Source organism: Nuphar pumila, chromosome 1, assembly GCF_984573655.1.
Source record: "Nuphar pumila chromosome 1, dmNupPumi1.hap1.1, whole genome shotgun sequence".
Lineage (NCBI taxonomy): Eukaryota > Viridiplantae > Streptophyta > Magnoliopsida > Nymphaeales > Nymphaeaceae > Nuphar > Nuphar pumila.
Window position 1 is genome coordinate 29,756,948 of NC_143249.1, and position 22,444 is coordinate 29,779,391.

At 36.5% G+C, this 22,444-nt stretch overlaps 1 protein-coding gene across 2 annotated transcripts; it reads right to left on the reverse strand.

The window, feature by feature from the left end:
• Positions 1-25: 25 nt before the first annotated feature.
• On the reverse strand, positions 26-22,177 carry LOC149848546 (uncharacterized). 2 transcript variants are annotated; one of them, XM_089996004.1, is made up of 6 exons: positions 21,803-22,177; positions 9,962-10,664; positions 8,694-9,066; positions 557-925; positions 368-427; positions 26-277 (listed from the first exon to the last, which is right to left on the reverse strand). In XM_089996004.1, the coding sequence occupies exons 1-4, from the start codon at positions 22,074-22,076 to the stop codon at positions 872-874; spliced, it is 1,404 nt and encodes a 467-aa protein (XP_089852130.1). In that variant the 5' UTR covers positions 22,077-22,177; the 3' UTR covers positions 26-277; positions 368-427; positions 557-871. The 2 variants fall into 2 exon arrangements, with proteins under 2 accessions (XP_089852130.1, XP_089852139.1); XM_089996013.1 differs by having other exon boundaries at positions 8,694-9,056; positions 21,803-22,176.
• Positions 22,178-22,444: the final 267 nt, after the last annotated feature.

Sequence of the window (22,444 nt, forward strand, 5' to 3'; positions counted from 1 at the left end):
CCATCTTCCACCCAAGGTCAAAGACTAGTGTATTTATGTGACTCCATAAACAGGGAACTCCGCATAAAAAGTTGAGCACTTTATCATTTGTACAAACACATAATGTACATCTTTAGTCTCAAAGGACTATACTTTCAAAGGGGTCTATAGCCATTGCATATATCGATGAGCACCACATACACGTGAAAACTAGAACTGAAGAGCCAACTCTCCTATTGCACAAACTCTCTGCTTACTAGGAAGAAAGTGCAAGATTTTCAACTCTTGATGCTTCTCACTGGAAAACAAAAATAATTTTTTTTTCGTTTCACAAATAAAATATAGGGAATGAAAAGTAAAAAAAAGGAAATTTGTTACCAGAGTCTACCTGAATTCTTTGATAACCAAAGGAGGAGATGCCTTGAGAGTGACCCATCAGGTGGCATTTCTGTTGGTAAATAAAATTCAAAAAAAAAAATTGTCTTTAATTTATGGATCTTTCTCCAAGCCCAACTTAAGAACAGAGAGAATTTCATAATACATATCTAAATGAAAAGGTGGCAGATGGGTCACATACCATTAGTTTAACCAACTGTATACATCCCATGTTAGGGAATGGCTATTCTCTGTCTTCATTCATAGGCCAAAAAACATGGCCTTCCAAGCTCATAGAAAGGTAGGCAATGGCTGGAGAACCATGCATTTGCCTCCAAAAGCTGAGAATGATGGAGCTTTTTGATGCCACAAGTCTGGCATGATATATTAATAAACATGCTCCACTCAGACTCAGCCTTGATGCCTGCACATGTCCTGCCAGTTGATAGAATCACTGCACACACGATCGAATCCGAGAGCCCACTACTGGCAGGCGTGCAGGCATGGCCCAAGCCCCTCAACGGGGCCGGGCTAATCCAAAACTAGCTTCAGACTGCTGTTGATGAGGTTGCTGCATGAATTTAGAAACTGTTATGATCTCAATTAGGAAACAGAAGGTGGAAGCATGCTTAGGAATGTCAAACATATCGACCCAAAACACAGTAGGAAATTGATTAGAAGGCCATGTTGTTTACACAAAAGTTTAATTAACAGTGGGGTACTGTGCTTTTAGTAACTTTCACATGCTTCCTGAGAGAAAGATGAAACTAATGGTCTAACCATGATATATTTGTAATGAAAACAATCAAAACACAAGAGAGTGCCTTAAAGGCAACTGAGATGCAAAGCAAAGTGGTTACTTATGGATCAAGAACACATTCACAATAAAGATGCACAACTCAGTAAGAGTCACAAGTAAAAAATATAAAACGTTCTCATTAACAAAAAAATTAAAAAGCTATATGATACAACACACTAGAGGCTCTATTTATAGAGCCAAAATGACAGGCATTGGAGGCAGTCCAGCTAGCTGTTGGACTGCCGTAACAGTCATTTGACAAAAAACAGAAAAAATAAAAGGGTAAAAAGACTGTGCAATCCCTACTAGGCTGTGCCTATTAGAGCAAAGAAAAGGACTACATATCCCTGATGAATATTTCAGCTTATATATATATATATATATATATATATATATATATATATATATAGATAGATAGATAAAGTGGTTGAGCGTCTATCATTCACATCTCTACCCAAATCAGAGTCAAAATGTGCAATAACTTCTAATGAGGAAGAAGGTGAAAGAAACAAACCATAATTTATAGTGTTTTTAATATATTTAATAATCTTCATCACAACACTCAGGGGTAATGAAGTAAGGGCATGCTGAAATTGGCTAAGAGAATGAATAGCATAAACAATATCATGAAGGGTAATAAAGAAATAAGATAGAGCCCTAATTATTTGTCTATATAGAGTGGGTTCTTCATCATCATTCATCATCTTAGCATTGATGACATCTGGAATATCAACTTTTCTTCATCAGAAAGCCCATATTGCTCCATTATCTCAGCAGCATACTTAGCCTTTGACAAAAAATAACCACGAGATGAATATGTAACTTCAATAACAAGAAAGTAACGTAAAAAACCAAGATCTGTCGTATCAAAGTTGAACTTGTGAATATCTTTGATATAACTAACTCTCTGCTTATCACTTCTTGGTATAATCATTTCATCAACATAGAGTAATAAGATAACTATCCATGCATCAGAAGACTTAAAAAACAATGTTGTGTCAGTATAACAGGATTTAAAACCTAGTTGAACCATCACAGCATTTAATCGATCATATCAAGTCTCAGGGGCTTGTTTAAGGTCATACAATGCTTTTCGCAAACAAAATACTCTTTCATGTGCTATCTTCAAACTTAGAGGGGGTTCCATATAAACTTCTTTATTTAGGTTGTCATTTAAAATAGCAGATTTTACATCCATCTAAAAAATAGGTCATGTTTTAATTGAAGTTATAGAGATAAGGGTTCTAACAGTAGTCGTATGAGCAACGGGAGCAAATGTCTCTTCATAATCAATATCGTACTATTGAATATATCATTTAGCTTTATATCTCTACAATGTTCCATCACTTTTGGTTTTCATTTTGTATAACCACCTATATCATATAGTTTTCTTTCCCTTCGGCAAAGTTTGAATTTCTCAAGTTTTTGCCTTTTTTAAAGCTTTTAATTCATTGTTCATGACACTAATTCATTCTTGATGATTTTTAGCCTTATTGTACAAAGAGGGTTTTACATAAGAGTGAATGACCATTAGACAAGCTCTATAATTAGGTTCAAATGATTCATAGGTTACAAATTTACTTCTTCTAACACTAAGTTCAATCGTTCATCTATGTTTTGACTTTGAGAATATCTATCTAATGCACATGGAGGATTCTCTTGAGTTCTACGAGAATAGACATGCATTTCATTGTGAGGTTCAACTATATCAACAAAACTATTGTTTTCATGTGCATCATGAGTGTTATCATTGTCACTCTCAAGCACATCTTTAATAACAACGCTATCATTTACACCAATAATATCATTATCATGCTCAACAATATTATCATTATGCATTTCAATTAAATCAAACAAGAAATGAGTACTCGCACAATTTTTTAGACTTAATTTTTCCAAAACCATTTTCCTTTTAAAGAAAAGTCACATTTCTTGAAATATAAAGCTCGTATTTTTCAATATTATAACATTTATATCTTTTTTGGTTTTCGGCATAGCCCAACAAAGCACAAGGGACAGCTTTTGCGCAAATCTTGTCAGTTTTTTTTTAAAAAGAACAAAACCTTTACAACCAAAGTTTTTTAATCATTTATAGTCGAGAGGCATTTTAAACAATTTTTCAATAGGAAAAATGTTTCCAAGAATAATTGAAGGCATTATACTAATAAGATAGACCGCGGTAAGGGCGGCTTTGGCCCAAAATTTTTTGGAATATTTTTTTATATGAGATGAGTCCTAATGGTTTCAGTAATGTGATGATGTTTTCTTTTGACCAACCCATTTTGTTATAGTGTATATAGACAAGATCTTTGATGAACAATTCATTATTGCTCAATATAATTTTTGAAATCATTTGATAGAAATTCTCCTCCAAAATCATATCTAAAAATATTAATAGAGGCTTTAAATCACAGGTTACCGAAAACGCCGCTTGACTAGGGAAAGTGTGCTTCCCCGAGATGCGCTTCGAAAGCGCGAAATGCGGCGCTTTCGAAATGTGTGGGGAAGCGCATGTTTAATTTAGGAAGCGCGTACGCATTTAAAGGGATGCACGCTTCCCTTTAAAGGGGGACGTGTTTCCTTTCAAAGGGAAGTGTGTCCCCATTTAAAGGGATATGTGCTTCCCTTTAAAGGGGGACGTGTTTCCTTTCAAAGGGAAGCACGTCCCCATTTAAAGGGATATGTGCTTCCCTTTAAAGGGGGACGTGTTTCCTTTTAAAGGGAAATGTGTCCCCCTTTAAAGGGATACACACTTCCCTTTAAAGGGGGATGCATAAAACATGACGAGTTTGCCCTTTATTTAAAAAAAACATGTGAAAAAAAAATAAACATTTTCTTAATAAGGTGGCAAAATGGACATTATCCAAAACTGTGAAAAATACAAAACCGAAGGGTTTTGTTTTTCACCTCTCTCTCTCTCTCTCTCTCTCTCTCTCTCTCTCTCTCTCTCGAGTTTTTGGCCACCGACTTCCGGCGACCTCCAGAAATTCCGACGACCTCCTCTCCACCGACGTTCAGCGATAAATTTGTTCAGGTACGCTGATTCTCTCGATCTCTTCTCTCACGCTCTCGCACGGCCACCGACTTTCGGCGATCATTTTTGGATAGTGATTCCTTTGGAATCTTGGATAGCTGTAAGCATCACGGCACCTATCCTTAATAAACTGGGAGTAGTTGGGTAGTGCAGGGGGTCGTTGCACCCGCCGGGCACGTGCAACTCGTTGGGACACTGGCCATTGATGTCGGCATTGCAGGTGCCCCTGCAGTTGTTGCTTACAGGGTTGAATGCCATGGGGCTGTTGAATCCATCCACAAGGGATTGGTTGAGTGCAAACTCAGCCAGTGTGTTGGGTGGCCAGCCAAAGGCTTGGCAAGCCAACAGTCCACCACAGCCAGTAATTCGATCTATCTAAAACTATGTAGATATGATCATCGAAAGGGCAAATCCTACGTCACATTGAAAGGCTTGGCAAGTAATCATCAAAAAAACCCAAATCCTATGTCACACAAACATTTCAATTTGCAAGTGCATCTCATAACTTGGACAGAAAACATGCCATATCACTTCATGGACACAGTCAAACCTATGGCAGATATATGATCAACACTAATTCCCTAACTTCATGTATTTTTATGGACAGGAATTATATGTATAGTCATTTTTACCTTTTAAAAGTTTTCACTGATAATGCATTCAACTTGGATTTGGTGTTTCCTGTTTTCTGTCATAATGGTTTAGCTGCTTTAGCATCATTGTTCAAGAAGTTGCAATTTTAAGAGGAGTTTTTTTTTTCTTTTGTTTTTTATGTGAATTCTGAACTTACATGTTGATCAAGTGTATAGTGTATACCGAGCAAGATAAAAGAAACAAAAGAGATACTTATAAGTTATAATATATAAAAAATATATTATAGGAAAATTCTTGAATTCATATTATAAAAATATATAAGTTATAATATATAAAAAATATATTATAAGAAAATTCTTGAATTCATATTATAAAAATATATAAGTTATAATATAAAAACATATTATACAAAATGTATACCGAGCATGATTGAGCTTATCATCCTTATTAAGCATGAAATCTTTGATAATATAGATCTTATTTTTTGATAAATTAAAAATATATCATTACATTTTCGCTTCCCTTTCGCTTTTCACTCGAATCCTAGGTCGCTTCCGGGTTCGCTTCTAAGTCGTCCCGCGCTCCCCTCTTCCTAAAATTTTAGAAGTGCCTCGCTTCTCGCTTCTCGCTTCTCGCTTCCCGCTTCCGCTTCCCGTATCGCTTTCCGCTCCCGCTTCCTCGACTGGCAACTCTGCTTTAAATTGATTTTTAACATATCTATGAAATTTTTTAAAGCAATCAAATACTTCGGATTTGAGTTTAAGAAAATAAATTCATGTGTGCAAAAGATACTCCTCCTTTAGACATAACCAGTGTCGATCCTCGTACATCTGAATGTATTAGCTCAAATGGTTCTTTAGAAACAAAATAACTAAGTCCAAAGGGAAAAGATTTTATTTTTTTCGAGAATACAATCTTCACAAACCAATTTTTTTCATTACAATTTTCAAGAAATAGAAATAAATACAATTTTGACATGCTTGGATGTCCTAATCTTCAATGCCAATTTTCAATGTCTTCCTTTTCAACAAAATTACAAAAAACTTGATTGGAAATCTAAGTTGTTCATGTGGTAGAGGTCCCCTCTTCCATGGCCTCGCCTAATCGGCTTTTCAGATTGGAGATCCTGCACCAAGCAACCACTAGATGAGAAAGTGACCCTAGATCCAATGTCGGTAATTTGAGAAACGGATAAAAGATTTAGATTTAGTACAGGTACTACTCTAATGTTCTGAATATAAAAACTTTGGCTATTTTTAGAAGAATTTTTTAAAGTACCAAAGCTTTTGATTTTTAAAGATGTTTCATTGGTGGTTGAAACATAAGACTCATTTGGCTTAATGTGACATTCGGATAGTACGGACTCATTAGGAGTCATATGGAAAGAGACAATGAAATCAAGAATCCAAGAAGTCTAATCGGGGTCCATGCATGTAGAGACAACCGTACAGAAAAAGGAAGAAGTTTGACCTTTGAATAATGGTTGTAGAGCTTTCACAAGCAACATGTTTTCAATATTTTTGGAGCCTTCACTTGCACCACTTTTCTCAAAGAGGCCACTCCCTTTTCTTCTTTTCTATCTTCTCTTTTCCTTTTTAGACAATAAGGTCTGATGTAACCCGATTCATTACAAAAATGACATGATTTTATTTTTGAAATCATAGTCATTTGAATTTCTCCCGAAATGTGGAGGCTTGTAGACTCTTGTATGATTTTCGGGCCTTGGCATAATAAGCATTGAATCTTCATCTTTTGTAGAAGACGACTTCTTTAACATATTTTCTTTCATAGTTAGTTTTTCTAAGGTTTCAACTATGGAGGGAACACCTTCCCTGCGAAGGAGTGCCGATTTGTTTCGCTCAAACTCAGGTCTAAGTCCATTTACAGAATGATATAAATGTTTCACTTTAGTTTGTTTTTCATGGAGTTCTATGTCTATGGGACAATGCCACTTAGGCTCTAGAAGAGCCAACTCATCCCAAAGAAGAGAAATAGCATTATAATATTATCGTATGTTCATGCCTCCTTGGGTCATGGCCCTCACTTTCTTTTGGAGGTTACGTACATGGGCAATATCTATTAGGGAATACATGTCTTAAAGATACTTCCAAGCAACACTAGCAAACTCAAACTTTGTCAAATTTGAGCAGCTTTTTATGTAAACACTACTAATGAGTCATCCCATGATTTTGGAACGACTGATCTTCCACTCTTTGCATCGCCTTTTGTAATCGATAACGATTTTATTCATATCATTTCCTTGAAGTGTCACTTCCTTGCCATTTTCATTCTTGGTGAAAATGAGCTTTTGTTCTTTCTCGGAGCCATCCACCAAACCCCATAGACTATTTTCCCAAATTCTATGCTTCAATATTGATGCCCACATCACATACTGTCATTGAGTCTCACAGGAATGAATACGATGACTTCTCGCTCATCCTCCATGACTACAAGAGAAAATATGAGATAGAAAAAAAGATATAGAGAGAGAGAGAACAAGAAAGAATGGAAGCAAGGTTCTTTTGGACACCACGAGTCCACGATCTTGCGTCCACACCAACAAGCTTCACAAAGATCTCAATACCAATTGCTATGATACCATGTAATGAAACCAATCAAAACACAAGAGAATGCCTTAAAGGTTACAATGAGATACAAAGCAAAGTGTCACTTATGGACCAAGAACACACCCACAAGAAAGACACAATTCACTAAGAGTCACAAGTAAAAAATATAAAATGTTCTCATTAAAAAAAAAAACTTAAAAAGTTATATGATACAACACACTAAAGGGCTCTATTTATAGAGCCATAATGAGAGGCATGGTTGTTGGACTGCCTTCAATGGTCATATTTATGACCGTTGGGAGTGCCTCAACAGTCATTTGACAGAAAACAAAAAAATAATAAAAAAAAAAACAGTAAAATAAAAGGGTAAAAAGCTAAGTCGCACGGACTCGGCTAAAAGGTCGACGCACCCGCATCGCCCGTACCCGACACGGGGTGGACACGGTCAACTAAGTGTCGGACTCGGTCAACGCACCGGGGCCAAGTATGTCCACATTTTGGACTCGATCAACTTTGATTGATTCTATTTTTGTTCATTTATTAAAATTAATTTTGGGACTCGGTCAACTTTGACAAAGTCTATTTTTGTCCATTTATGATAGTTATATATATATATATATATATATATTGTTATTATTGTTATATATATATATTGTCAGCTTTGCCTGGTCAACTTATTGCTTTAAAATTTACAATCTTATTATTGTTATATATATATATATATATATATAGCCGTGTCCAAAAAAATTTAAATTGCTCCGCACCCGTACCCGTACCCACACCCATGTGACATAGGTAAAAAGGCTGTGCAGTCCCCTACTAGATTGTGCCCATTACAGCAAAGGAAAAGATTGGAATACCCATTTCAGTTTACATACAAAATGAATATATATATATATATATATTAGATAAATACAATATATTAACAATATTTTATGATGCAGGTTAGCTTAATTATTTCATGGAAGTTCCAATTAAAATAATATCATGTTATGAATCTTTAACCTCATACATAAGACTATAACATCATAGTATAATGCTAAATGTCGCCTGATAACTAGACAAACACACATCTTATGGAACAAAAAAGTGCTTGTGAGAGGTACCACATATAATTATAAAATAAAAACGATATCACTAACAAAGGAACAGTATTTATTGATACGTTCAGCACCTAGATGTATAATAGAAAAGGTGCTCTCAGAGATACATGCACCCATAATGGAATATGCTCATAACAAGGCCAAGGCCGAGTAAAGATCAGGTCATTATGCACATTTGCCACAGTTTCAGCTATTAAAATTCAGATTGTATTTGCAAGCCATTTTTGGCAAAACTGTTGTACCTGCGGAAATGGTTGGTGAACAGACTCATGTTGATGCAGAAATGGCAATCCAGGACGGGGACAAGCATACTGAGATGACTGCAGATAGATGGCAGAAGAAGAATGCGCTCCAACATGGGTGGGATTGAATGGTGGCATCATGCTTTCATGGGGTGCATAGTTTATTGCCCCTGCAGATCCAGTTGCGGACCATGGCACACGAGGATGCTGAGTAACTGGTCTAGGTGTATGCTCCATAGGAATTTGATGACTATGAGCTGCAGCTCCAAGCTGGGGAAACTCTGTGTTATAGTTAAGTGCAGGGGAATACATAGGCTGTATAGTGTATGGTCCAGTATTGAAGCCAAAACCAGGGTCAAATCTCTGCATGTACCTACAAATTAATCACCATAAGATCTCACTTCAACTTCAGCATGCTTTACAATTCATGCACAAAGGAAAGGCATAAAGATGTGAAAGGCAAAACTAGAGAAATTTCAGTACCACGTGCAAAAGTTCATGCTGCTAACATCAAGGAATTATCATAGCCCAATTTTTACAACTCGGATATCATGCAAGAGATTAACTAACATAACCTTCCATGTTACCAAACAATATTCAATCAAACAATCAAAGCAAGTTTGTCTTTCCCATGCTACGCATGTACAAATTTCTCATCGCTATTTTGATATTTTCTTCCTCTTTATCGTGAATAGGAAAATTAACCAAAGAGTTAAGAGGAAAAGAATGACAATTTTAATTTTAGCCAAAATGTGGAAATTTTTGGATAATGACAAAAGAATGAAAATTTTTTGCTACACCTGGCAGGCTTCAGTCATAGAGAAAAAACAGTTCTATGCAATGCAAGATGCTTGGGTATGATTTGGCACCAGCCCAGGCCTGGTTCTAATAAAGCACAAGATGAATACACAACTGCCCTCATCCATTAAAATATATGCACCCAGGGATGAGCATAGCCCAGACAACTACTGGACTGGGCCTAAGTTCAGGCTCAAACAAGAGACATAACCGTCGAAAAAGGCTAGCCTTTTTCTTGCTTTTAAACACAAGGCACAACCACCAACAAGAAAAAGAAAAACCTCCCTCTTTCTTGGTGAGTCGCCTAAATTAAAGCACGGATGTCACTTGTCACAACTACTAAATGACACTTTGTAACATAGTGTTATGTGGTCCCAAATGCTTAGTTCGCAATTAAATGGTTCCACAAATAAGGCCATAACAAAGGGAAAGAAAATCAGGATGCAATTGTAGCCAATATCATCACTGACCTATCATAACTACGATCATAATCAGGATCCTTTCGGTCAAGCTCACGATCTCTGAAAATTGCCACTCTATTGTTTGGTATTGACCTACCAACAGTCTCTTTGTCACTTGTGTTTCTGTTTGACCTTGCACTACCTGAAGAAGATTCACCCAAACCCTTCCCAGGATGATTTTCTGGTCCTTCAAACAAAGGCTTTTCCTCCACCTTAGTCAGCAGTAAAGAGCTATGCTGCAAACTGTCCAAGACAGATGGCTCACTTTCGGGCTTTACACCAGTGCTGCTATTATTATTGTGGCTAAATATCCTTGCACGGGCTCTGTTGTATTCCTCTTTCCTTTCCTCCACACTTTTCAAATGATTTGCCTTGGAAGAATGGTGGCTTGTGTTGCTCATAGACTGAGACAATTTTTGGGGCCTCTGTTTGATGGCAACCTTGACAAGGTTATCATCCTGTGGTAGATTTACCGGTATATCAGCCAGCCGAACTAGAGGAAGCCTACAACCAGGCATTTTTCGTAGAACAATCTTAGAACCAGAACTGTCTGTTGAATTGTTGTCCAACACGACCATTGACTGCAGAAAATAGTGCTGCGCAATTCGGTGGGCTGCCAATCTTAGGTAAGATGTTGGGAGCTGTTGAAATTCAAGTTGTTGTTGCCTGGGATCAAGAATGAACTTCTCGACATCTTGCTCCATTCGCAAAACTGTAAACAAAATGCACCTTAATTAAAGAAATATGTGTTCATATGTGTCAAAGTGTGCCCATGTGTGTATGTGTTTCAGAGAGAGAGAGAGAGGGTTAAAAAGGTTGCTATAAACTAATTGATTAGAGATTAACGGAAGCCACAATCTTGTGGGTGAAATGAAGAGGACAGAAACACATGAAACCATAAGCCACTACGTAAAGCGAAGAAAATGACTGACCCCAGATCAAGATAAAAAATGAGTAGGAAAGAAAGAAAAGCCTTCATAAGATCCTAAGTAGGCTGAAACATGGAGAGAGTGAACAACTGGCAAGTCCTCGATACTATGCATAAAGAAAGCATGGGCATAAAAGAATTCTACTGTGAAAAGTTTACAACTCTACGCTTCACTGTCATAGCAAATATTCAAAATTAAGTAATTCAGCTAGATGCCTGGATAGCGCAATTTCTAGACATCCTTCAATCGCCTCTCTAATGGTACCAACAGTGTTATATTAGTTGCAGACTAGCATTAATAAGTACGTTAAATTATATACTATTCTAACATTGGCATCAGGACAAACAAATAAACAAATCATATGCAGGATGATATGTAGTGCAAACAGTGATGCATCAATATGATCAAGAATGGTTGATGTATTTCACCTCGTTAGGGCCCACTTCAAATGCTTAGTTTTTGCAAACAAGGGAATTTTTTATTCATGAATCTGGGATCTGAGTACGGCCCCGGATTCATGAATCTCTGGCCAAAGAGGGATCAGGCCAAAGGTACATGTATCTCAAATCTGCACAGGAAGTTGTGTGCTTCCATTTTGACCTACCTTGTCTACCATTTTTTACCTGCCCAATTTCTATACCATTCTCACCTTCTCTCACCCTTCTCTAGGCAGATCAAAAAGGAATTCATCAGTTTCATCATGGGTGAGGTGTCAGACAAGAGTCAGAGGAGGAAAAGGAAAACGATCAACGATGACAACCTCCTCTAGGCCATGCTGATGCTCATCATTAAGGATTATATCAAACCCCTCAAGATCTACATCCAAATCTTCAAGGAGATGGAGGGCTAGACCAGATCCTTGGGGAGACGGGAAGGAGGCCATTTGAATGATGGTGGTGAGCAGTGTAGTTCAAACAATGGTGGTGTGTAGAATGGGTTTGGCGGTGGTTGTGATCAAGGCGATCCAGACAATGGTGGTGATCTATGTCACATGGGTGCGGGTGCGGGTGCAGGTGCGGGTGCGGGGATTCGGCACTTCCAAAAAACCCGGGTGCTGGGGTGCGGCAGGGGCAAAAATATTATATATATATATATATATATATATATATATGCGACGCGGGTTTTTTCAAATTTCATTTTATATACAGCTGCACGCACCCATTTCGTCAGGAGAACAGGAGAACAGTGGAAATCCTTTACTAAAAAGAACCATCATTATCATTTATTATGGAGAGAGAAAATCCTTTACGAAAAAGGATTGAAAAGGCATCTGCTGTCAGCTGTCATTTATTGTGGAGAGAGAAAATCCTTTACGAAATTGAAAAGGCAGGAGCAGCAGCTGCTGTCATTTATTGTGGATCCTTTACGAAATTGAAAAGGCAGGAGCAGCAGCTGCTGTCATTTATTGTGGAGAGAGAAAATCTTTTACGAAATTGAAAAGGCAGCTGCTGTCAGCTGCTAGCAGAATTTTTTTTTTTTAAAATTTCGCAGCCCAGTTCGTAGGGCAAATTTTTTTTTTTTAAAAAAATCCAAACAAAAATGGACCGAAATGATCCTGGGTGCGGTCAACGCACCCAGGATTGGGTTGACCGCATCCGCGTCGAGTCGCGTCGACGCGGGTGCAGCACCCTGCTAGCCGAATCCCTGTGACATAGGTGGTGATGCATTTACGATGATGCCAGTGATGACGGTGGGTCAGAATCTAGGAGAGGTGGTGCACGAGTAGGCCAAGAAGATGGTCAGTGGGTATCAGATTTTGGTGGTCAAAAAGGGTAGGGCTACACCTGGGGGGGGGGGGGGGGGCGGCAAATCAAGCAATAGCTGTTAAGTTATATATATTGTCATTTGTTTCATATTGTACATATATATATATAATGACGTAATAGGTAAATACCCTCTAGGGGTATTCTCATCATTTTACTCACGTAACAGTATTGTTCATTAGGAATAGTTTTTCTCTTATTTATGTTTTTATCTTTTTATTCAAATTCTTTTTTGTAAAGAGCATGGCCTCTATGGTGAAAAGACCATAGAGTCATTGGGGGCTCCCCAACAGTCATATTTGTGCACATTGGAAGCTCCCACCGTCTCTACTGGGCGCTCCCCAATAGAGCCCCAAGCTTTCCCTTTGTGTATAAATAGGGGTTGAACCCCTCTCTTGTAAATAATGCTTCTCTTAAGCATTTATGCTCAATAAAGATAAATATTTTTTATATTTTGTGTTTTTTTATTTAGTTCCTTAATGTTTTATATGCACTTAGTATTTGTGTTGTTGCCCCTTGTTAGTTATTCTTTTGTCCGATAGTGAGCTTGTGCACATTGTGATTGTGATCTTGTAAGACCTAGATCGCATTGGTTTGTGCATATGTACTTTTGTGATCATGATCTTGTAAAGCCCTTAGTGGCATTGTTTTTATATTTTTCGCTATTTCATTACATGGTATCAGAGCCAAGAATTTTTTCTTGGCATTTTGCCTCTTTTGGGCATTTGGATTTTTTTGTTCAAGTTTGTGTTCGTGAAGAATTCATGATCGTTGTGCGGCCTGCATTCAAGGGAAAACTATACCCAGTATGTATCTTATATCTTTATGTATTTCTTGTGTTATCTTTTTTATGCATTATGCATCAAGAAGCACTTATTTTCTTTCATCTTTATATATATATATATATATATATATATATATATATATATGTTTGCTTTTTTATTAAAACAAAAAAAAAACTTTGAATGTTTTGTTTTCTATTATTGTTAGACTTGTTCTTATAAGGTTTATTAGTTTAATCTTGTCAAATTAGACATATGTATGTTTTTTGAAATCATGTTTGAATCTTAATTTTTGAAAAACTTGCTATATTTGATATATATGTATACAATTTTGTATGCTTGAGCATTTGTTGGCTTTTGTTCTATTATTAAACTTTGTTTTGCTGTTTCTCGAAAATTTGTCATATATTTAAAAAAAATAGAATAATGGTGTTGTGTATATTTCATAAGTATGATCTTATGAAATATTGCTTAAACTTGTTTTTAATTTTTCTCTTTACTCTTGGTGTATTACGAGTAGCATATGAAGTGTTACAAATTATGATTTTGCTTATGAGAAAAAATTATATTGATATTTGATCCTTATGCACTTATGGTATTGAGTATAATTTCTTATAAAAAGTCATTCACTTTAATAAATGCCTTTTATGGTCCTTTCGTAGGACAATAGTTATGATATTGGGTGTTTCTCTAGTTGGTTTTTTTGGTGGTCCTTATGATTATGTTATTTTCTTAGTCAAATGGCTCTTTAATCAACATTATCTTACATGTTTTGCATGGGATTTAAATATTATGTTTATATTGCACATTTAGTTTTTAATGAAATATTAGGTTGAGAATCATGAGAAACTTCTTTGAGTTTTCCTTTTGTGGGTGTTATAAATGTTTCCCTCGTGGTTCACTTTAGCACTTGTCAATTATTAATGGACGTGTTTGTCCACTTAGATCTTTGGTGGACATGTATGTTTTTGATTAAAGACTTGATTCATTGCATAATTGTTATTTATAAAATATAAATTTTTATATTGTGGGTGTTATAAGTGTTTCCCTCATGGTTCACTTTAGTACTTGTCAATTATTGATGGACGTGTTTGTCCACTTAGATCTTTAGTGGACATGTGTGTTCTTGATTAAAGACTCTTGATTCATTGCATACTTGTTATTTATAAAATATAAATTTTTATATTGTGCCCTTAGTGTCTTAAATCTATCACTTGCATAAATTCTTAAATTTGTTTTTATGCATGTCTTTTGTATAAAATATATGGCTTTAAATTATTTAGATTATTGCATATACGAGTTCTTTTAATCTCTTTGTAAGTATCCATGATTAGTTGTATTTATATATGTACTTGGTTTTCTATATGGTTCTTTGAGAATCTCTATATATGTTTTTTGTCTTTTTTAATGTTATATGGCATTGATTGTCTCATAGTAAACTTGTAATCTAGATTGAGCTATCTCTCTATATAACTTGCTTATATTAATGATGTTTATGATTGCATCAATTGACATCTTGTTGTGCATATGATTGCACTATATTAAGTCTAAGTTTTTCATCGAACATTATTAGATTTGATTTGAAACTTTATTTTTTCAAATCGGTTCTTATATTTGAACTCACTTATTTGGAAAATGATTTCCGTTAGTATATTTATTGCCTTCTTATGACATTTGTTGTGTCCATCACAGAATTTTACATGATGCATCATTTCTCTTGGCCTTGTTATTGTTGAACCAAAGTTTGGGTGAGTTGTGTGCACCTCAATTATGTCAGTTTAGATTGTCAACTTATAGTTTGGTTTTAACTGACGATTGTTTGATCTCTGATTTTATGAGTGTCTTGTATCACTCATTTGTTTATTTGGCCATTATTATGTTGGATGCTCATAATTATGTTTATCTGTGATGGCTATTTATTTTTTAAACTATGGTGTTTCAAAAGATTGTACAAATTAATGGCATTAGTTTATTTTCATTACAAGTTCTCTTACCTTTTGTGTTTTCTATGCCTCTTATTTAAGTGTCATTTTATGTAGACAAGACATGTTTATTCACACTTTTGTGTTTGTTTAGCCCATTAGTGGCATTATGATTATACTCTTGATCTAGTAGCTGATACACTTAATTTTTTAGTGTCATTAAATATAGACAAAAGATGTTTATTCACACCATCGTGTGTGATTTTAGTCCATTGTTGACATTGTGATTATGCTCTTGTTCTAGTCATTGATACACTTGTTTTGAGTGTCATGATATGTATTTGCACCCATTAGTGATGTTTTCATAGGTTATATTCTTGTTCTAGTCGTTGATACATTTGAATTTTGAGGTTTGGAGGTCTACTGAGGTGATTGCTTGTAGTGGTCGAGCTATTGTTGAAATTTGCAAATATCATTTTCTTTGTTATGTGGGATTTTTTAGAATGTCTCCATGAAATTTCAAAATGTTTTCTACTTGTGTTTCCTTATAGGGAAAAAAGTTCATTGATAAAAAAATCATAGATTTTGCATACTTTTGATGTTTAATAAAAATCTTATTCTTTATATTGTGAGCCTTTTTGCTTGTGCCCCTTTGTGGATGTTGAGAGTGTGTTCCTTGCATAAGCACTTGTTTGTTGTCCACTTGATATTGGTGGATACTTTTATTCGTAATTGAAGGCTATTTAATTCTTTACATTAAAATCATACATTTTATTGATAAAAATAGTTATTTTATTGTTGTCCTATGTGCATTAAATATGCTTTAATTGCATGTTGGATATATATGTGTGTTTCATATTGATTATCTTGTTCTCATTGTTGTGTGCATAAATTTAATTAACTCCTCTTTTCTTGAGGGGGTTTTTTAGTGTTATACTTTATATGCATATTGTTTTTAGTATAAATTGATGATTTGTTTTAATTTAAGAGTTTTTCTAAAAATTTGGAATATTATTAATACGTCATTATTTATCTCTTCTTGATAATTAATATGTTTTTTAGTGATTAAGTTCCGTTATGATCAATATTTATGTTTTCTTGAAAAATATGTTGATTTTGAGTTTATGATTGTCTAAATTTGATTTCATAAAAATTTCTTTTTTGGGGTATGGTCCTCCTATCTTTCTTAATGGTTATCTAATATTTCTAAAAATTATCATTACTTTGTTTAAAAAAAAATCTTGAGTGTTATTCTGGTTCAAAATATATAAATATATATATATATATATATATATTTGTTTTGAAACTTTATAACTATTTGGTTAGAATACCTTCTTTTTGTGCTTGTGAGCTTTGTTTTGTTTTATCTACAAGTTCTGAAAGATGCGATGGATTGAGAAAGGAATATCTTTGATGCATCATGAAGATGGAGATAGCCAATGAAGGTGATTGATGATCACCAATAAAAGACATTTGAAAACTAGTATTTGCAAAACTCTCTAATATGTCATAAAGATGGAGATTTTCATTGAAGACACTTGAAGACTTGGATGCTTCCCATTGAATCTTTGTTGTATTTCCAAACTTTTGGTATATCTCACCATAAGTTGGAGGGAGAGTGTTAAGTTGTATATATATATAATAGATAAATACCTTCTAGGGGTATTTTCATAATTTTACTTGTGTAACTGTATTGTTCATTAAGAACATTTTTCTCTTATTTATTTTTTTATCTTTTTATTTAAAGTCTTTTTTGTAAAGAGCATGGGCTCTATGGTCTAGAGGGTATTTTCATCATTTTACTTGTAACAATATTGTTCATTTAGAACAATTTTTCTCTTTCTTTCTTTTTTTAAAGTCTTTTTTGTAAAGAGCATGGCCTCTATGGTCGAAAGACCATATAACACTATTGGGAGCTCCCCAATAGAGCCCCATGCTCTCCTTTTGTGTATAAATAGGGGTTGAACCCCTCTCTTGTAACTAATGCTTCTCTTAAGCATTTGTGCTCAATAAAGATGAATATTTTTTATGTTTTGTGTTTTTCTATTTAGTTCCTTAACGTTTTATAAGTACCTAGTGCTTGTGTTGTTGTCCCTTGTTGGCTATTGTTTTGTCCGATGGTAGACTTGTGCTTGTACATATTGTGATTGTGATCTTGTAAACCCTTAGTGGCATTGGTTTGTGCTTATGAACTTTTGTGATCTTGATCTTGTAAAGCCCTTAGTGGCATTCTTTTTGTATTTTCCGCTATTTCATTACAATAGCAATGGTCCAAAGGGTGATCAGAGGAAATTCTAAGGTTAGGTCACTCTTTGTTAGGCCCTCCTCAAGGTCCGATTGAATCAGTTTGGAGCTTGGACTAGAAAGGAGCCCTGGCTAGCAACAGATGGGTATTATAGTCTGAGCTCGATGAAAGCGAAAGGATCGTGCATGTGGTTCTTAAACTTTCGAGGATGAGATGGATGTGTTGGGGGTACTGACCCCCATTGGACAGGATGGGGTAGAGGCTTAAGGGTAACCATGGCGTAGGGTTTAGGTGGTTCTGAGAAAATACCTAAAAAATAGAGAAATCGGGTAGGCTAAAAACGACTCTGAAGGCTAATCGAAAAAGGGTTTTGGTTCATATATGGTATTTGGAGCACAAATCGTGAGGCATCTCTTAGAAAATCGAACCATAACACTCGCTCTCTCACACATATCCATTAATGGTCTGTGGTCATAGACTTCATGAGGGCTCATTCAAATATCATTTTTTTGGCTCACATAATTGGAGCATCCCTGTAATTTTTTGGCAAATTATGGTCAATATTTGTTTTAAAAATGTTATTTTTTATTATTTTGATCAATTTTTTATTTTTCAGGATTTAAGAATATTTTCATTGGTATTTTTTAACATTTTTTAGTGTTTATGCATTGAAGAAATTTCAAGTGCTTCATATTTTTTCCCCTTTCTCAGGTTCATCCCATGTCATCCTTCCATCAAAAAGCAATTGAGAAGGAAGAAAACTTGTTGTTGTTATGGAAAAAAGATATCCAAGAATCCCCTCCACGTTCAACTCAGAACAGAAAACAGACAGCAAATAAGATCAGCACCTGATAGTTGCAAAGCTATGTAACAGGGATTCGGCTAGCAAGGTGTCGCACCCGCGTCGACGCGACTCGACATGGGTGCGGGTGCGGGTGAGGCACCGAGTGTGATCAACCTGACCTTGGGTGCGTTGATCGCACCTAGGGTCATTTCGGTCCATTTTTTGGATTTTTTTTTTAATTGCCCTATGAAAAGGGAGGGGGTGTTGCGCAGCCGCTGGAGTGTTGGGGTAACCAACCCCCACTCCCCACGACCCCCCACGATCGCCCACGATCCCCATCTCCCTTATGTTTCGCCCCTCTCTTACGCACTCTTCTAAACCCCCCATCCTCTTCCTCTCTCACTCGTTACCTGTCTCTCTCACTCGTTATCTTCCTTCCCCTACTTCTCTCCCTCTCGTTTTCCTTTCTTTCTAGCACCATTTGGTGAAAAGGCACACGGCTCACACGAGCACGATGGAGAGGGGACTCCTTTGGATTCACGGTAGCTGAAAGAGGGAATCAGAAAGAAATCGGGAATTCGCGATTCACAGGTAGGGTTTACTACGATTGTTGTGGGTGTATTTTGTTTCAAGTTTGCAATGGGTTGTAACACACCCCAAATATAAAGGATTTTGAAAGAAAAAAAGAGGGGTTTTAATGGCTGTCGAAAACCCCAAATCGGCATATTTAGGGGTTTCGGCTGCTTTGAACCCCAAATCAAAAGAGGAGTTTTAAGGGCTGTCGTAAACCCCAAATCGGCAGATTTGGGGATTTCGGCTGCTATGGACCCCCCAAAAAAAAACTCGAAGAATGAAATCACGGACTGAGTATTGGCAACAAAACGTTTTTTTTTCTTCTTGTATGAAATCCACGAATAGAAATCTGTGATTTAGTTATCCTAAATTAAAATTAAAAAAATGTTTGCGATTTGCCTCAACTAATCGGTGTTCTCTTTTGTATCTCAAAGTATAGTTGTGTATGACTGCGGGTTTGCATTTTTATCCATGGTCGAAAATCTGTTTGCAACACCTGCATTACAGCAAAGGATATGTTTTATTAGTTGTTCTCACTTGCTTAGTTCTTATCCCATCATAATTGTGTAATGAATGGTGTTGTACATTTGGATGCAAGTAGGAGTTATATTGGTCGAGATAGTATGAGATTTTATGCTACCTAAAATGTGATGAACATGAAATGTCGAGGAGTTATCTTTTTAAGTATTAAAACATATGTTGTGATTTTCAATATAGATTGTAACTGATCACACCCCTAATTATTAGAAGGGAAATCTATGCGTGTTTATGGATATTCTATAACATAAGGAATTTGTAGGTATTTTTGGCACACGTGGGTCCAGGGGTGTTGCATATTTAATCCCTGTACAACTTACTTTCTTAGATACACTATGGTACTGTGCTATGCTTTACTGGATATTGGTTTTTCCATATGACTATACCGTGATGGTAACATTCACACCAGAAATTGTGAAATATGTTGTTTGTTCATGTACATTTTTTTTATAGAAAACTATAGTTCTAATTGAATTTGAACATATTGAGTAGTGGATTTTATATATATATATATATATTACATTTTTGCCCCTGCCGCACCCCTGCACCTGGGGTTTTTGGAAGTGCCGAATCCCCACACCCGCACCCGCACCCATGTGACATAGCTGCAAAGTATAAGATGAACAAGTGTAGGGAATAACCAGCAGCATAACACGAGGAGATAGATGATATAGATGTGAACAGATCCAAATTGGCAGTTTCGCTACTCAGCAATTCACGCATGTCATGCACCTGACACAAAAGAATCAGAGATTTTCCATAGACTTTTGCAGTTTGAAAGGAGTCGTTATGTACTCATGGAATACATAGAACAAAATGCAGAAACTATACAAATGATGCAACTCATGTTTCAAGATAAGAAGCAGAAACATGAATCACATAATGACTAAAAAGAAAGTGCATGAAATGAACAGACAGATTATGATCCATAAATCATGTCCACTAAGCACATGCTCTTATAGGCTATAGCACATGGTGATACTTGATTCAGCTTAAAGGTTGAACCGTTGAAAAACCCATGTATATGAGATCATGTGTTCAAAAATCATATTTCTGACAATGAAACATCCTATTGATGGTTACAGAGTTGAAGTACTAACACAAGCGCTTAAATATCAGCATGACCTGCAGGGTGCGCAAAAGTGGATTCTTCACCTAGAAAGTGTGAGTCTGTTCCATAGATAAACCTTCCATGATCGGAAATCAAGTTTCTAATCAAGAGGCTACGAATCCAAAACTTGTTGAATGTGAAAAATCATATTCTCAAAGTGAGAATCCAGTAATGACAGCTCATCAACGTGTAATACATCTTCAGGTAACCACATAAGATGCCACGTTCTATGTGAATTCCCCATTCTCATTTGTGTTGTTGCACACCGTATTAATCCACAACCAAAATATAATAGTACATCTATTCATCCAAACATTCGAGCCGTTTCCCATACTAAAGAAATTTCACCATTCCACTCGTGACAAAGACAATGTGAACATGCAGATTACAACAATAAATTGAATGAAGCACTCGGTTAGCAAACACTAACACAAAACCATCAGGACTTACAAAATTCAACAAACACCCAAAAAGGAAATTCAAATTCCCATATTACGGATTGCAGACAAGCACGATTCTGTTATGGTGGCAGCAAGCATTCACGTCGATCTACATAAAAGCAACATAAACTACGGAAGACGATAAGAAAACCAACTCAGATCGCAACCAAAAGAAACCTCCTCAACTCTAAAGACATGATTTTCCAATCCGAGAGAAGAAGATTCTCAACAGCAACGGGCAACAAATGACAGACGATCAAACAACACACCATATTCGAGCAGAATTCCCCGAAAAGTGAATTTAAAACGGCACCCAACCCTAGCATTAATTGTAATCCTAACTCATTAGCTCCAAAAGCAGCTAAAGATCCATAATCCCCATATAGTTATCAGCTAGGATACCACAAAAAGAAAACCTTACAAATAAGACAACAAAACATACAAAAAGGAACAAAAATTCCAAAATTCAATCATAATTGAGTTAAAATTAGGTCAGAAATGAAAAGGACCTACCAGAAATAGAAAGTAGAGACAAACGAAAACCCAAACACTAACATAACCATCAACAAAACCCTAACCCACACCAACAACAAGAAAAGCGAGCAGAGAGAAAGATTCACAAATTTCAATCATAACTGAGGTTAAAATTACGTCAAAAATGAAAAAAAGACCCTGCCAAAAATAGAAACGCAAAGACAAACCCTAACCCTAGCCTTCAACAAAAAACCTTAATCACACACCAACATAGAGAGAGAGATGCTCACTGGAGAGGCGTTCCCGGGGATTCTGAAGGGCTTCACGAAGGAACTGGTCGACCTGGCCGATGGCGTCGTCGAAGCCGCCGTTCCGATCGTGGACGGAGGAGGAAGGCGAGGGGGCGGAAACGGCGTCTGCGGCCGGAGGAGGGCATGCTGGATCCTCGTCGGAGAATTCCGGGGTGGGAGGTCTCCTAGAGACCATGAGCCGCTTGACGCCCTCCTCCAAATCGGCCGATTCCCATGAGTCGGGAGCTCCTGGGTCTTCCGAAGAGCCCTCCATAGCCGGAGAGAGAGAGAGAGAGAGAGGTGAGGGGGAGAGGGAGGGAATCAGGAGGGAAAAGAGAGAGGAATCATCGCGTGATTGAGAGAAAGAAAATCAATCGACCATAGTCCTCCCTTCTTTTATATTTGCCCAGAGAGAGAGAGAGGCGTAAAAGAAGGGATGTAGAAAAATCCCATCCTTTTTCTCAAAAATAAAAAGAAAAGGAAAAGAAAAAATCTCTTAAGTGTGTGTTAGGGTTGGCATGTGTACGAACGGTGGGCTCCGCTTGTCAGTTAGTGCACGTCAACTTGTGTTGGGACGTTGCAAGTTCGAATCTCAATTGTATAGTACAACAACTGGTAGTGGTAGGGGTCTGCCTGACCCAG

What these genes read in the sequence shown, in the direction of transcription:
- LOC149848546 (XM_089996004.1), bottom strand. Translation starts at nt 22,076, where the DNA reads ATGGAGGGCTCTTCGGAAGACCCAGGAGCTCCCGACTCATGGGAATCG. An exon ending in TATGATCGTAGTTATGATAG is followed by an intron (nt 9,067 to 9,961) that starts GTCAGTGATGAT and finishes ATTAATTTGTAG; the next exon opens with GTACATGCAGAGATTTGACC. An exon ending in TTCACCAACCATTTCCGCAG is followed by an intron (nt 926 to 8,693) that starts GTACAACAGTTT and finishes AAATTCATGCAG; the next exon opens with CAACCTCATCAACAGCAGTC.